The sequence below is a fragment of the Protopterus annectens genome, chromosome 6.part1, assembly GCF_019279795.1.
Source record: "Protopterus annectens isolate FY-2018-M chromosome 6.part1, PAN1.0, whole genome shotgun sequence".
NCBI lineage: Eukaryota > Metazoa > Chordata > Ceratodontiformes > Protopteridae > Protopterus > Protopterus annectens.
In genome coordinates this window covers 56354882-56371204 of record NC_056738.1, presented here as the reverse complement: position 1 = coordinate 56371204, position 16323 = coordinate 56354882, and the positions used below count along the sequence as shown (strand labels likewise).

Genomic DNA, 16323 nt, shown 5'->3' with positions numbered 1-16323 from the left:
AGCAAACTGAGTCTCCTTAGCAATGGAGAAAGGGTCCCAAAAAGTTAATATAGCTCAAGTGGATTGTTCACAGTCTTCTCTTTTGGAGTGATCTCCTGTCTGTTCAGTGAAGAAGGGGGGAAGCACTCTGGGGAGCAACGGGAAGTGAGAGCAGCAGCCTAGACACAGGGCAGAATGCACTGAGTAGAGTTATACTGTCTTCCCTTCCTGGTTCCAAAGAGATGGAGGATTTCCAGCCATTTCTGGACCTCAGTAACTTCAACCAGTACATCTGTTAACTTTGGTTGCAGATGGTCATTTGCAGTAGATTATGGCTTCCCTTCACTGAGTACCAGGATGTTGTCACTGGCTATGACTGGTGCCTTTAGTGCATCACATTATTCACACAGGAGAATCTTCTGATTTGCTCTAACTGGCACTAGTCCTCCATGGAGTGTATTACCATTTGGATTTTCTTTATTGCCAAGAGTCATTAACATTAAGTAGATGCAGTCCCTAACAGGACACTGTAAATTGAAAATATCATATCTTATCACAACTCAGAGCAATTCCTTTTGTATGGTTAAACATGGATAATCTCAATTGAAAGTGATTCCTGCTCTTGCAGAGGGCCCAAAGGGTCATAGATTTGGACAACACGTTAAGGGTATAGAGTAGAGGCCATTTCTGACTGTGCAGGGTCTTCTAAGCTTTATGGTTTCCATGATCTTCCTGGACTCATTTGCAGTTCTAAGGATAAGGTTGTTGTAGTGGTCCATGAAGCATGTTCTCACAAACCTATTGATGTCAGGTCATTGTCTCTGGGCCCCACAGTGGTTAGCAATTCCCAAGATTTTGCTGGAGTGCTTTTCCTTTATGCAGACCAACCAGTAATACAGCTTGATGATGACTTCTTCTTTGACATTCAGGTGAGCTCATCTCATGAGTTAATGGATGTAGATCACCCTGGTGAGGGGTTTCATATCAGCCAGTTGAAGATCAGGCAATATTCCTGGTTCTGAAGACTTTTTAGAAACAACTGCTTCTGGGTCCCCTTCTTACTACCGAGACAGTCAATCCATTAAGTGGTGCTTAAAGAAGGAGGGAGCACAATCTCAGGCACAATGTATAGAAAAGTGATGCTTATTTGACACGGGGTCAGCAAACAGAGCATCCTTATTTCAGCAGTTCACATTACCAGTCAAGTAAGTGAGCTAGAAGATGTTCTTCAGAGGTCATGCCTGACCAGGGTCTTTCAAAAGCACTCTGGAGATTGATCTATTTGCTAGTCAAGAAGATACAATCCCATCTGTATTCTGCTTGGCTTAGCCGGGCAGCTGGAAAGTAGAATTGGATGACGTGTCTGCCCCATGTTCTGTTATACCTCTTCATCATCTCCTATGATTCTAGGCATTATCATAAAGTTTAGGGAATAAAGAACTAAACACCTGTTTGTATCCCCTTGGTGACTGAGAAAAGCATGGTTTCAAGGTATAAGGGCCTGAAGGCCCAAGCATTACAGGAAAAACCCTTATGGCCTTATCAAGGGATGTATACCAAACTGCACAGCCCAGCTAGTTCTGCTTAATGGCCTGTTGTCTGAAGTAGATACACTTATTCTGTTAAGCTTCCAGGACAGGTCTTCGATGTTACTGAGCAGCCAACAACCCTTCTCAACAGTTTCTGTAGAGTGACATCCTGTAACATCCTGTCAGTCAATTTAAAATATACAGTGGCTCAGTGAACAAGATCTTTGACTAATAGCTGCAGAGTTGAGTTCAGGTATGGTCTCTGTTTCTTGCCTGTGTGGCATTTGCATGTTCTTCCTATGTCTGTGGTTCCCTTTCAGTTTTCCAAAACATGCTAGTTAACTGTCTATACCATTCCGTCTCATTGGTGACTGTTCTTCCTTGGAGGCTTTCCTTTTACAAGTATCTCTTGACAGAGAGCGGCCACGTTGGTTCGGTGGGATCCAGCCTGGTGGGCAATGGTAGAGCCATAAAAGGGTTAGGCAAGGAAATATTTCCATTATTTTTAAGCTTGGGCATTTCTTTTACTTTACTATGGGCTCCTAGCCTTAAAAAATCATCTGTATAAGGATGTTCACTGAAGGAGCTCCAGCTTTAGCCGAATATCTTGCGTAGCATTCAGAGGGTCAAGAGATGTAAGATCGATGTCAGCAGTTGGAGACGTAACTCCCGATGGCAGGGGCATGTCTTTAGAATGCTCGTTGCTGATAGAGTGATTTGGTAGAAATAAGCATACTAGGAGTATCTCCTTCGGTCAAAACAATATTAGTTAGGTTATTGGTGGATATAGTCAGAGAATCCAGCTTAGGTACATTTAAAGTACACATGTTGGTTGAAAGTGCATTAGTTGTATTTGCACTAGAATTACCTAAAGAGTGTGAATTCACATCACAAACTTGCTGTACTGCAGGTTGAACATTAGAATGATTAGGTTCACTCCTTGGCCAAACAAAGATATGACCTTTAGTGTAATCTGAGTGGTTCCTGAGTAGCTTTTTGTGTTTTTGTTGTTTAAGCCTGTATTCGTAGGCTAACACCTCAGCACACGGGTTGTCAAGTTTTAATAAGTATTCATCAGTATCTAGTTGGCAGTCAATGTCAATATGAAGAGACATTTCAATGGGAGGGTAATACTCTATTAAAAGTCATAAATAGTTAAAACTTAAATCAATATTTAGTTGTTGCCATCATTTAAGTAATTCAGATTCACTAGAAGCTTGAGTAGGCATTTTCAGGATCCGTAACCCCCTGGGGATAACTTTATGCTCAAGACAAGCCTCAAAGTGAAACCTCTGCCATTCATACCTTTTTAGCTTGTACATCAAATTTTCAACTTCTTTAAATGGTTCCAGAAAAGCACACAAACCATCAGTATCCATGGTCTCAACCTCTCCTTCTGTAGAAAAGGCAAGCCTTATAAGAGGGTTAGGCTGGTTAGTAACTAGTCTATGTAGGCGGTTAGTATCATTATGATTCATAGTATTTATGTGAGTAGATACCATGTCAGTAGATGTTTAAATCCCTTCAGCATTTGCCTCAAGAGATTCTGCCATGTGCAACAGGTAGCTCTTCAAAAATTCAATGAAAAAAAATATATAAGCTATCCCACTGCTAAGGACACATATTTTTAAAAAGTACTTAGCCAATCAGTAAGAAACAATTAAAACTGAACCAGTTCATAACAAAAATGATCTTACATCATCTTCTGCCTGATAAGGCAGACTTAAGGGAAGTGCCACTGTTAAGACCTGGAAGTTCATAAGCTCTCATAGAGATAATCCATTTTAGTTCACATAATTCAATAGTGTTGTTAAAATCACCTCTTCTTCTGCTGGGATGCAGCACTTGCAAAACCCTAAACAAAAAGATAATATGGCCTGGATAAGATAAGGCATGATTAGCTAGGGCATTAGATATAACCTGATTGCGTATGTTCCCTAAATGTACAAGAATTCTTTCCCTCAGCTGGCGTGTGGTCTTACCAATGTAAAAACCATTACAGGAGCAGCATGTAGCAAGATAAACTAAGTTCCTGTTCCTACAAGTTACCACAAATCTAGGTGTAAAAACATTTCCGGTGACACGATGTGTAAAACAAGGATCTGGAGAAATAGCGGAGCAAGCTTTACAATTATAACAGGGAAGGGTACCAACCTTCCCTGAGGGTGTGGGAAATACAGATCTTGGGCCAGAACATAAAAGCCTTTTAATTGACATGTTATTCCTGAATGTAAAGGAAAGATAATCTCCCGCCATTCGTCTTACATTTTCATCTGCTAAAAGAACAGGCCAATTTTTTCTAATAACATTACAGTAATGTTGTATATTATTAGAATATTTAAAAAATATCCTGGGGAGCAACCCATATTACCAACCTGTCTTTTATTCATAGTGTGATTATTTGAAAAAAATAGGGAGCACCTCTAGTGCGTCAATTCGATAAGTAGTCGTCCTGGAGTTATTTATTGAGGTTTGTGAGTACCCTTCTAACATTAAAGCCTTCACCCATTCTGTATATAGTCTTTTCAAAAGCCACATCATTGGTACATAGCCTAGAGGCTCTTAAACATTGGCCATTAAGAATGTTAGAGAAAATATGTGCAGGATGCATGCTAGACCGATGGAGTAAACTATTCCTCCAACAGGGTTTCCTGTAGAGCTGCGTCTCATGGGTGCCTTCAGTATTTCTTAATACAGTAACATCTAAGAAGTCAATAGATGTAGAAGAGTGATTTAGACTAAACCTTAGATAGTCTGTGGTACTTTCAAGATATCTGACAAAATTCAAAAGTTCTTCCTCGCTACCTCCCACAAGAGAAAAATATCATCAACAAGTCTAGTGTAGTACTTGATAAAATGTCTATAGGGATTATTATTATAAACATGCTCATTCTCCAACTGTACCATGGCCAAATTCACATAGCTATTGAATTAGGGGTTACCCATGGCTACTCCTGTTTGTTGCAGATAATACTGACCTTCAAACAGAAAACAGTTATTACGTAGAACCAAATCTAACAAAGTACAGATAACAGTAATCATGTTATGCTAGAAATGGCCATGATGAAAAATAAACAACCTGACAGCATCAATACCCACTTCATTAGGTATAACAGTGAACAGAGTTTTCAAGTCCAAGGTTGTCAGAAAAACGGCATTTTTATTTTCATTTTTTATTTGGTCTGATGAAGCGGTAACCCCGCAAAAGCGCTAAACTTTTTCCAATAAACTGTTTGCTGTTTTACATATCTTCTGGGCATTTATTTGGCTGGACCATGGTGGTTTGACTCACTTATACTTATTTTTGGATTTACTGCTTTGTTTTGTGAGTCTCCTTTAGTTGTGGGATAGCTTATATATATTTTTTCGACAAAAAAATCCCACTGAACTTGCTACCCTCTTCAATCCCTACTTCATTGACACCATAGCTAACCTAACCACCACCTTTCCTACAGCTAACAGCACCATCACCAAGACAGCTGATGACCAAATCATCTCAGAAAACAAGCCTACCCTTAACCCTAACCTAAAGTTATCTCCTATACCCACCAGCACAATAAAAAAACTTTTATGTAAGCTAAAACCCTGCACTCTAGCCCCTGACAATCTACCCCCACACTTCCTGCAGCTAGCAGAAAACTTGATAGCTTATCCCATCAGCAAACTCATTAACAGATCAATTAAAGATTCCATTGTCCCAGACATCTGGAAAAAAGCATTCATTCTCCCCTTACACAAAGGTGGCACCAACACAGACACCACAAACTTTCAACCCATAGCAATTCTCTTACCCCTCTCTAAAATACTGGAAAAATGCATCAATGCCCAACTCCTCAACCACCTGCTTGAAAATCAAATTGTCTGCCCTGCTCTCTCAACTCTACTTGCCAAATACCATCCCAGCAAGCATCTAAGATGTGAAAATCATCTACTTCTAAAAGTGGATAAGCCCACCTTATGTGCTGGTCAACTCCTCTATTCCTTCACTGTCGCCAAACTATGGAACTCACTTCCACCTTCTATAAGAAACACAGGCAGCACCACCACCTTCAAACAAATACTGAAAAGCCATCTCAACTCTTCCTGGATATGTTACTGCTCTATAACCTAACCTCTTCTCTCTCCTTGTATGATTACTAAACTCCTATGTCTTTTGCTACTAGGGACCGATGATACTTTCTCCATATTTATTTTTTATTTTTATCTTCACTTGTTGATAATGGTACAATAATACTGATTGATATATCTCTGTTTATACCTCTCTGACTGAATTAATTGAATTCTGCTTTAATGTATATTTTCTGTATATATTACTGTAATCAAGCAAACTAGATTCCTGCTTTTATGTATATATTCTAACATATTCGGTATATGTTCCTGTATTAACTATCTATAACAGTTTATACTTCTGTACCAATTAATGTTTACATTTTTTATGTATCTATGTTCTTGTTGGAGCTTTTCTCCCCGGGCCTCCACTGAAAATGGTCTCTTTTAGGCCCAGTGGTCTTTCCTGGTAAACAAATGCAATAAATAAATAAATAAATAAATAAAAGCTCACAGTATACAGTAGTAATAGGCTGATGTATACTAACTAAGCAGAGAACTAGTGTACAGTAATTAACTTAGACTGAAGTGGGTGGTGAGAGTAAAGAGAGCAGAGGGGTGGGGGTATTTAGTCGGGGTTTAGGCAAGGACAGAGCCAGTGAATATTTAGGTGAGATTTAAGCACGGTTTTGAGTGACTGCTGGAAATTAGGGTAGTGATGGTTGGGGGAAGGTTGTTCCAAAGCTTGGATATGACACAGGAAAATAGGGCTTCTCCTGCTGAGTTTTTGGCTTTGGTGATCTGGAAGAGATTATTGTTGCTGGAGCGTAGGGGTCTGGAGGAGTGGTAAGGTTGGAGGAGTGTTTGAAATGATGGAATTTTGAGTGGGTTGTATACTATATATATATATATATATATATATATATATATATATATATATATAGATATAGATATATACATATATGGTTTACCTTAATAATGTCGATCACGTATCACCGAACGGCCACATAATCGACCCATTTATGCAAAACCGGAACTGCGAAAACATTAAAACTTCGAAAAAACCTTGAATTTTGACATTTCTTACTGCGCCACATCTACAAACAAGTGCTAACATGGATCAAAAAGGGGGCAAGATTTTGCAGTTTGGAAATTCGGTATTCGAGGTTTCGCAAAGTCGCAGCTCGGTGTTCACGGAAGTGGGTTCAACATTCTGCCCGTCAACATTCTAAAGGTAAACATATATATATATATATATGTATGGGTCTACTTCATATGACCTAAATTTCATATGATCGAAATTCATTTGACAGAGACCAAATGACCTAAACTTCATTTGACCTAAATTTAATTTGACGTAAAACTCATTTTACTGACAATGCACTGTAAGGCAAGTAAAAGGTATATGCCCTGTTCCCCACTGTAGTGTGACCCTGAAGTTAAAATATATAGTTGGGGGTTGTGGGGGCACATCCCCCCACATTGGGGGGTGTGGGGGGGTAGCCCCCCACCTAGTTTGAGCTTCTGAAAGTAATGAAGTAGGACCTCCCCTGATGCCATGTACAAGTTGGTCTATCGCTTGAAATTGAAACGTATGACCTACATTCAAATTAATGTGTTTAGCAAGAGCATTGTCATTTTTATTTTTAGAAATAGCATATATGTGTTCATAAATTCTCTCATGGAATTTTTGGTCTGTTTTACCTATATAAAACGCCAAACAGCTTTTTCAACTTGCTAAATAAATAATACTTTTAGAATTACAATTAAGCCTATGTGGGATGTAGTATTTATTGTTCCCCCTATCTCAAATGAGCTCCCTACTTTTTTTTTCCCCCTACTTTTAGAAGCTCAAGAACTAGAATGGCTATTAGTATTGTATGCATTTTTCCATCCTGGTCTCAACGACAACTGTAACATAGTTTGTTTATTGAAACTTAAGAGTTGCATGAGATAAATGACCATATAGAGATGCTGCTAGTATATTCAACTTTTAACATAATACCTTTAAGTATTAACTATGAGACCTTTTTGATTTAGGGTTTCCATGAGTAATGTTCACATTCAATATAACATGGTCCGTGAGAAGGTAAAACTTTCTATGCACAGACATTTTTAGCTTTTGCAAAGCTTATTTTATGATGTATTGACATAATTTGACACTGTTGATTTTACTTTTAGAATATGTTATGATCTGGTTTTTATATAGTTGATTTTTTGAATAATTTAACAAACTTACAAAGGTTATGGTTTAGCCCTGAACTTGTTTTCCACTACTTAGAGATTATTGATTGGCTAGCACAATCACATGTAACCTAGCGTGGCCGTTTTTAAATAAACTGCAACATTGTAGTTGTTTTTTTTCTGAAGAAGTTGCTCTAGTAGAGTGATGAAAACGTGTGGAGTTGTAATAAACTTTTTAAATGTTAAAAAAGTATTTTGCAAGTGGTTGTTTGGACATCCTTTTTTGTCTTCACTTTGTTTGTTCATCTGGTTTCTGCTTTTTTCACTTGTTTGTCATGGCCACACAATTTATGTTCTGTTATTGAGTCATTTTGCTGAGAGAAATGCAGACAATGAGTAATATTATGTAATTACAGTGCAGAACAATGAATGTCAGATATAGGCTGACTGAACTTGAAAACTGACAGACCCCAGAGCAAATTATTATCTCATGCCTTTCTAAATGTTTCTAGGTTCCCCCATTGTGACTGTATGTTCCATTCATTAACAGCCCCCTGAGTAAACCAACTAGCAGTAATGTTAAGCTGTTTGACATCAAGTAGCCTCATCATAGCTATGGATTTTCATGATATAAACAGGAGATAGTGAAAAAGATATGTACACTGTAGGACATATTCAGTGTTCATTTACCATTTGCACCCATATTCAGTATATTGAGGATAAATATATTTTTTCAGAGGAGCATTTAAATAACTACACATTGCATATCTGTTTTGTAATTGTGAGTTCTGAACATACAGAACCTATTCTTTGGTTTGAGATTGATTGAGATTTCTGCACATACTTGCTTACATTGCCTACTCTTTCTTTTGATGCAGGGCATTTACCATCACTGCTATTGCACAGCTGTGCATCCTTGGATGTACCTGGATATTTGGAATTTTTCAGATTGAAGAAAATACCATAGCAATGTCATACATTTTCACAATATTCAACTGTTTTCAAGGTCTGTTCATCTTTGTTTTACACTGCCTCCTGAAGAAACAGGTAAGCAACAATCATGATTAACACACAGCTAAGATCTGCAGTATTTCTTCTGGCATGTATCTGTGATTTTGGATTAAAGTTGCAGAGTTACAATTTTTTTAATCTTTTTAACCATAAAAATAATATAACTTAAGAAAAAAATAATTATTTGCCACCACAATGGATTGCATTTAGTTACATAAGCCAGTTGTAATAATAGCTCAGTATGGAATAGAAAAATGCAGAGTAATAAATATAGAAGAGGCACATTTGTATTATGTCTAAAGTCATAGTTGACTTAAATATTTCTTTTTAACATTGCTCTCCAGGACTTCCATGTACTCCTTAATTATACATGTGCTATGTGACCAATTCTGTTCTTTTCAGGCTGTTTTAATTTGCTTCTAGATTTTCATTAAAACATTTGAGTAGTTTTAGTAGAGCATGACATACCTATTTTTTCTTCATTTAAGGTAAGAGATGACTACATGCGAATACTTGCCAACATTTGCAACATGAAGAGGATGCCAATATACTCACAGTTTCCCAGCACCACTAAATCATCTATGTCACAGGTAAAGAAAATAAACTTTTATACCAAATTCTAGACATTGCATTCTACATTAATTTGTTTTCTGGAAGTATTTGTACAGTAATTATGTGAGTTAGCCTTGATAAATGTAGCCTATGTTGGGAGGGTGACCTAATGTTTAAGGTGTTTGCCTTATAAACACAAGGTGCAGGGTTTGAGTCTCGCAAGGGATAATTGGCAAGGCTTAAAATAGCTCACAAGGGCAGTTATCCTAGTACTATTCTATGAACCTATGTCATCTGATGGCTACATGCATTCCAAAATCATATGGTTATTGTCACTGAATATATTGTATACTGAAGTAAGTATATGTGACCAGTGATCTTTACATATTTAGAAATTGTAAGAAACATTCCAAGCATGTACTTAATTGATTCTTCAGGAATAGAGAATGGCACATATTTTTGTAAGGGAGACAAGACAATGAATAGAGCTTACCATTTCATACCATCATGTGCAACATTGCAATATGAACATGTTGCATCATTCTGCCTGTACATAACAAGAAATGTACAGAATTAAGAGAAGTTCAACATCAGTATTGTTCACTGATAACTGGTTAATGTTTAATCCACTTTTATTCATTTCAATAAACTCCATGGATAACTCCTACAGTGACCTCCACAAATAATAAAACAGTTCGTTGTGTTTTGATGAGCTATGTTTCCCTGAATTAAATATCATTTGAAATGTTTTCTTCCCAAAAGTGGTTTCATAATACTTCACCTAATATGAGTTCAACCATCCAAACTGTAAAAATGTAGAGATGCAGCCTGATGAAACCACAGCCTATCATATCTCTCAACCTCTTAGAGCAAGAACTCTGGACAAAGCCATTAATAAAAATTGGACAAAGGCCCCAAAATAGGGACAGTTTTTAAATATTGCTCTTACAAACTCAGAAAGTTGATAAAATAACATACTTTGCATTAGCATGGATTTTATGAAGGGTATGAAGTCTGAAACTCAAATGTCTATCATTATTTTCTAACTTTAGTCTTTAATGACTTGCCACTAATTTGCCAGAAAACCACAATTTTATGAAAACAACAAAAATATGAGGCAAAAATTTGGACATTCTGTGAAAATATATACAATTGAGAGGTATGGCAGCTCAACCTATATACAAAAAAAAGAAACAAACCACTTACAGAAAGGTTTTCTCCATTAGGCCAGTATACTATGGTGTGTACCTCAGTCTTTCAAATTGTGTATGTGTGTGGGGGGGGGGGTCTGTGCTGGGGGCATGGAGAAATCATTACCAGGTAATGAAGTAAGGTACAGTAACAATATTTAATAGGGAAACTGGGCATTATTCCTCCCATCTTATTAGCCATCAGTATAATCTGATGAAACATACTTGCTGATATGCTTTTTTTTGGTGGGGGGTGACACCAAATCTCATTACCAGAATGGGATTTTCTGCACCATATTTTATTCTGCTTCTTCAGTTGGCCCTCTATGCTGACACTCAGGAGATAGACAAAAAGTTTATTTTAATTCAGTTAATAAATAAATAAATAAATAAAATGCTGGAGAGCTGATACAAGATAAATCACATTTCAGTGGGCAGAATGATAATAATTTCTGATCTTTTCTGTTCTTATAAAAAGATTAATGGTACCTACCACAAATAAGCATTACAGTATGACAGTAGTAAAATCTGTCACATAAGGAAACATATATTCCATATGGTTCCTAGAAAAGTATCATGCTTCAGAGCTGGTTACATTCACACTTAACTGTCTTTTTAATGTCATATCTTATAATGCTTATATCTTTATTTCCTGGAATATTGCTCTGGGTTTTTGCAATACTGCTTCACTGACATAGAGAAACCCAGATTTTGAAAGCTGGCAAGGTTATTTTCTTCTTTTTGGAGTTCTTTTCAGACTATTACTTAATAAAATGACAACTCATGATTTTTACCATACCTGTTTGTGCACATTTCCTGGATCACATTATGTGCAAAGGCTCAACATTTTCAGCAGACTAACTTGAGTACAGTAACAGTCTGCGTCTGTGCAGTTCTGAGTTGACTGCCTGTGATTAAACAATCAGACTTGGTCCTTTTTCAAGAAACATTGGAATGTACAAGATAAATAGCAAATATAAATTTATGACAAGAGTTATAATACAAATGAAGTTGTTAATACGAAGAAGTTTGTGGAAAAATGTATAATGAGAAGGATTTAGAATTAACACTGTATTAAGAGGTCGAGACTAAACAGACAGGCACAAAGGAGCAGTAAAGAGACAGAAGAGACAAACAGCAGTCATATGAGCAGACGTTAGGAAATGGGCAGCTAGTGTGGAGCATTTAACAAAGAAAAGGAAAGAAAAAGGTAAACCATGTACAAATACAAGTAATACCATAACTTACCTCAGTGAACAGCTTACAGGGTCTAACTGATGAAACAAGAATATTTTACAAAAAATACACAACAAAATCTAGAAGATTTAAGATTTTTACTTGGAAATATTTACATAGGTATTTTTAGGGTCTATATTAAAACACTGAATTCTTAAAACAGTGAACAATGTTTCATCGACCCTATTTCAGGGAAAGGTGAAAATGTCGTCATCTCAGAACACCGATTTCTTTCCTAGGGAAAGAAATTGCTGTTCCAACAAAAAAAAAAAAAAAAAAAACAGTAGACACTTCCAAACACATACACACCATACCTCTCAACCTGCAAACATCAAAAATCTGGACAAGGCCCATGAAAAATAGGTACAAATCTGTATGCTGATTAGCATACAATTTGCATACATAATTACATAATCCCACCCACTCCAATGGAATTGTGGGATACCAACTTTCAAACATAAACTGAAGAACAGAAAACCAAAGTATGGCACCAGAGACCCCCTGCAGCCATTCTAATGCCCATTACCTGGCTATTTTGCCCCATTTACCATAAACACTAATGTGTGCATACTGCTTTATGTCTACAACTTCTGCCCTTGAAACTCACATTTATTAGCCTCTAGCCACCAGGTGTATTTAGCTGGGGGCATTTACACACACACACAGTTTCAGATAAACACAAGGTTTCCTGTGTTTGCTTTTATTTATTAATAGTCATAATGTGTATATAATTCAGATTTAATTCCAAAATATTATACTGCTCAAGTAGATATGATGCTCCTAAATTATGGACTATGCCAATAAGTATTAAAGGCTTCAACTCAAAGCTGAACAATGTCAACATTGTCATTGTTAAGTGCTTTATAAAGTTCCATTTGATGCCCTGCATAATGTGTGCTGTTTACTGACATGGCCAAGACATCTGTTTTCATATTTGAATCAACATTATGAAACAATACTGGCTCCATTCCAAATCAGGAACTAGGCAACCAGAGATATATGCATTTAAAATGAAGGATTGCACATTTCAGGGCACTGAAAGACCATTTAAAATCCTGGAGGATATTCAGCTTAAATTATCTAGACATACAGCAAGAAGTCAACATTTTAAATATTTAACATTTATATAAAGCCAGAGAGCTTTAATATATCAGGCAGATCAGTCACCCCTCTGAGTACCATCACCAGAAGCATAAATTATACTATATTTACCCAGACTGTTTTTAATGGGTCAGCAAGGAACCGAACAAATAGCAGTTCATTTTTAACGTACAGAAAATATAAATGCATGTATGTCCTAAGAAAAGTATACATGTAACTTACGGTTTACATGAATATTAACTGTATTTACTGTCACTTGCGATTAACTAGAATACATCTTATAGAACTGAATTTAAAACATTATGACATCACATTATATTTAATGCTAGTTGCTTCAATGCCTGTGAATCCTTACTTGCCACATTTGTTATAATTAAGAAGTAGTAAAACTTCTTTTCTCTCTATTCATCCATAGAGAGTGATGATATATGTGTATATAGCTCATTGCTTCCAAAGCTAAACTGTTACTTGAAACAAGTCCTTAGAGTCTCAGAGCACCTAACATTTTTTTATTAAAATAGAATAGCGCTTTCGTCTCATCATTAGTTTAATAGAGACTTCATCTCTATTAAACTAAAGATGAGTCACGAGACAAAAGCGCTTATCTATTTTAATTAAAAAAGTGAGTTGCATTGACTTACATTCTTCATTACATAAATAAAAAGTACATTTTTTTAAGGATAAAAATAGACTGTCAAAAGCAGTGTAGCTGAAAGGTATATTATGACTGCTGCAACTTACAGTTTGGGTGACACACACACACACACACACACACACACACACACACACACACACACACACACACACACACACACACCATTTCCTTAAGCAGCTTACCTAATAACTCCAAAGTAGCAGCCATTATTGTCTTCGTGCAGAACAGCCAAAGCCGAGCCGTTTCCTCTGGCCATCAAAGCATTAATGCACCAGGCACCAGCGACCTCCATTCCGTGCAAAAGCAAAACAGCCAAAGCATTAATCAAGCCATGAGTCCAACAACAAGCAGCCAAAGGTCTGCAGCAGTTGCTTGTTTCATTTCCGATTCTACACTAGAAGTTTTCAAACAGCCGGAATTTAAGCACACACAGCCAAAGCTCTGCAGCAATCATTCCTTTCATTCAAACAGCCAGCTGGAAAGCACATGAGCCCTTGAGCTCAATTTCAACAGGCTGATGGAGCTGATGCCATCACGCACGTGATAACGTCAGCTCAAAATGTCACCAAATAAAAAAAATTTGAAAAGAGCTGGAAAAAATTGGAAATGAAGGGGTGACACTTGGGAATCGTGGCACCCCATTAATTGGTCCCCAAAACTTGGTAAAAAATGAGTAAATCGGTACGGTTGGAAGGTCTGATACACACATACCTTAACCCTAATTCTACCCCCCCCAAAAAAGTAAACAGCTGAAAACACATATGCACATAACTCAACCATACATCTAACGCAAACAAAAAGTAACATTTTAAAACATATGCACTTACCTTAACCCACACCCTAACCCTAAGGTCAGTAACTGTTGCACATTTACAACAGGTCCAAACACATACACACTTACCGTAACCCTAATTATACCCCCCCAAAACAAAAGTAAACAGCTTAAAACACATATGCACTTAACTCAACCGTACATCTAACGCAAAATACAAAAAAGTAAACAGTTTGATACATATGCACTTACCTTAACCCACACCCTAACCCTAAGGTCAGTAACTGTTGCACATTTATGCTTGTGAGCTATACCAAATAAGGGAATCTCTAAGATGACACTACAGTGCAGAATACGGCAAAGCAATGAAGCGGTCAATCAACTTCTTTCTCAGGAAAAGAATTAGCTGAACAGCTGCTTCACTGTTTTGCCTGTTCGCTGTTTAGGTGTTGATGAAAATGCATTCGACAAAATGCGTTTTCATTGTTCTAATAAGAACCCATATTTTTATACCCTAAGCAGACTCTAGAGAATTTTTCCTCATGCAGATAGCAAATGTTGGAGGTGTGACGGGGAAGAAATAGATAACTGGGAACATATTTTTGGAAGTGTAATGAGTTGGCAGACTTTAAAGATCCCCTGCAGACTACTCTATCAGAGAGATTAGGTGAGCAAATTGGTGTGTCTATAAAAAATGTTTTTTTCTGAGTTATTATACAGAATCAGAATTGCATAGACATAGTAAGGCCTTGCTGAGTCTCATTATGGTGGCTGCTGAAAAAGCTATAACTAGAAAATGGAAATCAAAGTCTAAACCAACTGTATTAGAAGTAGCAACTATATTAACATTGATAAAACAACTGGAACTGAGATCTTTAGAAAAGGGTAGGAGCAAATTACATAGAAAAACTGTGAGATGTGGGAACAATACATGGTGGGGAGGAAAGAAGTTTAAAAGACGATTGGGTAGACTATAAGTGATATATAATGTTTGCAACTAAAACTAGTTCAATATGCTGTGTATAATGCTTGCAAGTAAGATTATATCAATATGTCGTGTTTTCATTTATATAAATGTATGATTGCCTATGTCATAAGTGATAGTTTAATAAAGATGTTTTTTGTTTAAAAAAATAATATTTTACAAACGGCAAGAAAGGCAAGATACTGTTTGCTAAATGTTGCCTGCAAAGTCAATTGTCCAATGTAACATTGTATCAATGAGTATTTGAGAATGAACTGATGTAATCCAGTCTTGTATTTTATAAAATATGTTGTGTATAAAGTTGTAAAAGATGTTGCTTGAAATTTGAATGAAAATATCATGTTCCTTTTTGTAAATTATTTTGATTATTTGTTTCAGGGCTTAAAATCTTCACAAGAAACTGGAATATAGTACCCTGGAATGATCTATTTGCTGCAGCTTTGCACAAAGAATCTTTCTGTTGCAGTTTTACTCTTCTTTGAGCCATTTGCTACAAGTTTTAGCATTATTTTCTAGTGAGTTAAGCACCCAAAAATAACATAAAACAACTACTTAATTATCCTTTCATGAAGCTATACATTTTGCATCAAGTACAGCTAACAAGCAACATTCTGGAGAACATCACCTATGTCAATGACTGTTAACAATTCATCATGATATTATTAAGTCTGAAAATGTTTCCTGTGATTTAAGGAAATTTGAAGTGGTAAAATTGTCCGATATAATTTCAAACAAAATTACAGTTTAACAAAATGAGATGGTACTCAAAAAATCTTGGAGCATAAATGAAGTGGTCACTGCAATAGAGCAACAACAATCATATCAGTTCATGAAATTGTGTGACTGTGTGTGTGTGTGTGTGTGTGTGTGTGTGTGTGTGTGTGTGTGTGTGTGTGTGTGTGTGTGTGTGTGTGTGTGTGTCTGTGTGTGTATGTTATTCATCTTATGAGTAATTTAGAAATGATCTTAACTTCTAATATAGTTAAGTATTTGCAAACCTTGATGATGTTATTGTCTTAAATTACAATTTAGTGCTGCTTTTTGATATACGCCAACTAACCACCCAACTTCTGGGCATAGGT

General features: G+C 36.6%; 1 protein-coding gene across 1 annotated transcript in view; it reads left to right on the top strand.

Moving 5' to 3' along the window:
• The window catches only part of LOC122805256 (adhesion G protein-coupled receptor E5-like), a 330498-nt gene extending 314464 nt beyond the window's left edge, over positions 1-16034 (top strand). The window contains exons 9-11 of the mRNA XM_044075345.1: positions 8618-8786; positions 9239-9340; positions 15620-16034. Of these exons, the coding sequence (XP_043931280.1) occupies positions 8618-8786; positions 9239-9340; positions 15620-15652 (304 nt within the window). The 3' untranslated portion in view covers positions 15653-16034. The remainder of the gene's footprint in view (positions 1-8617; positions 8787-9238; positions 9341-15619) is intronic.
• The last annotated feature ends 289 nt before the right edge of the window (positions 16035-16323 follow it).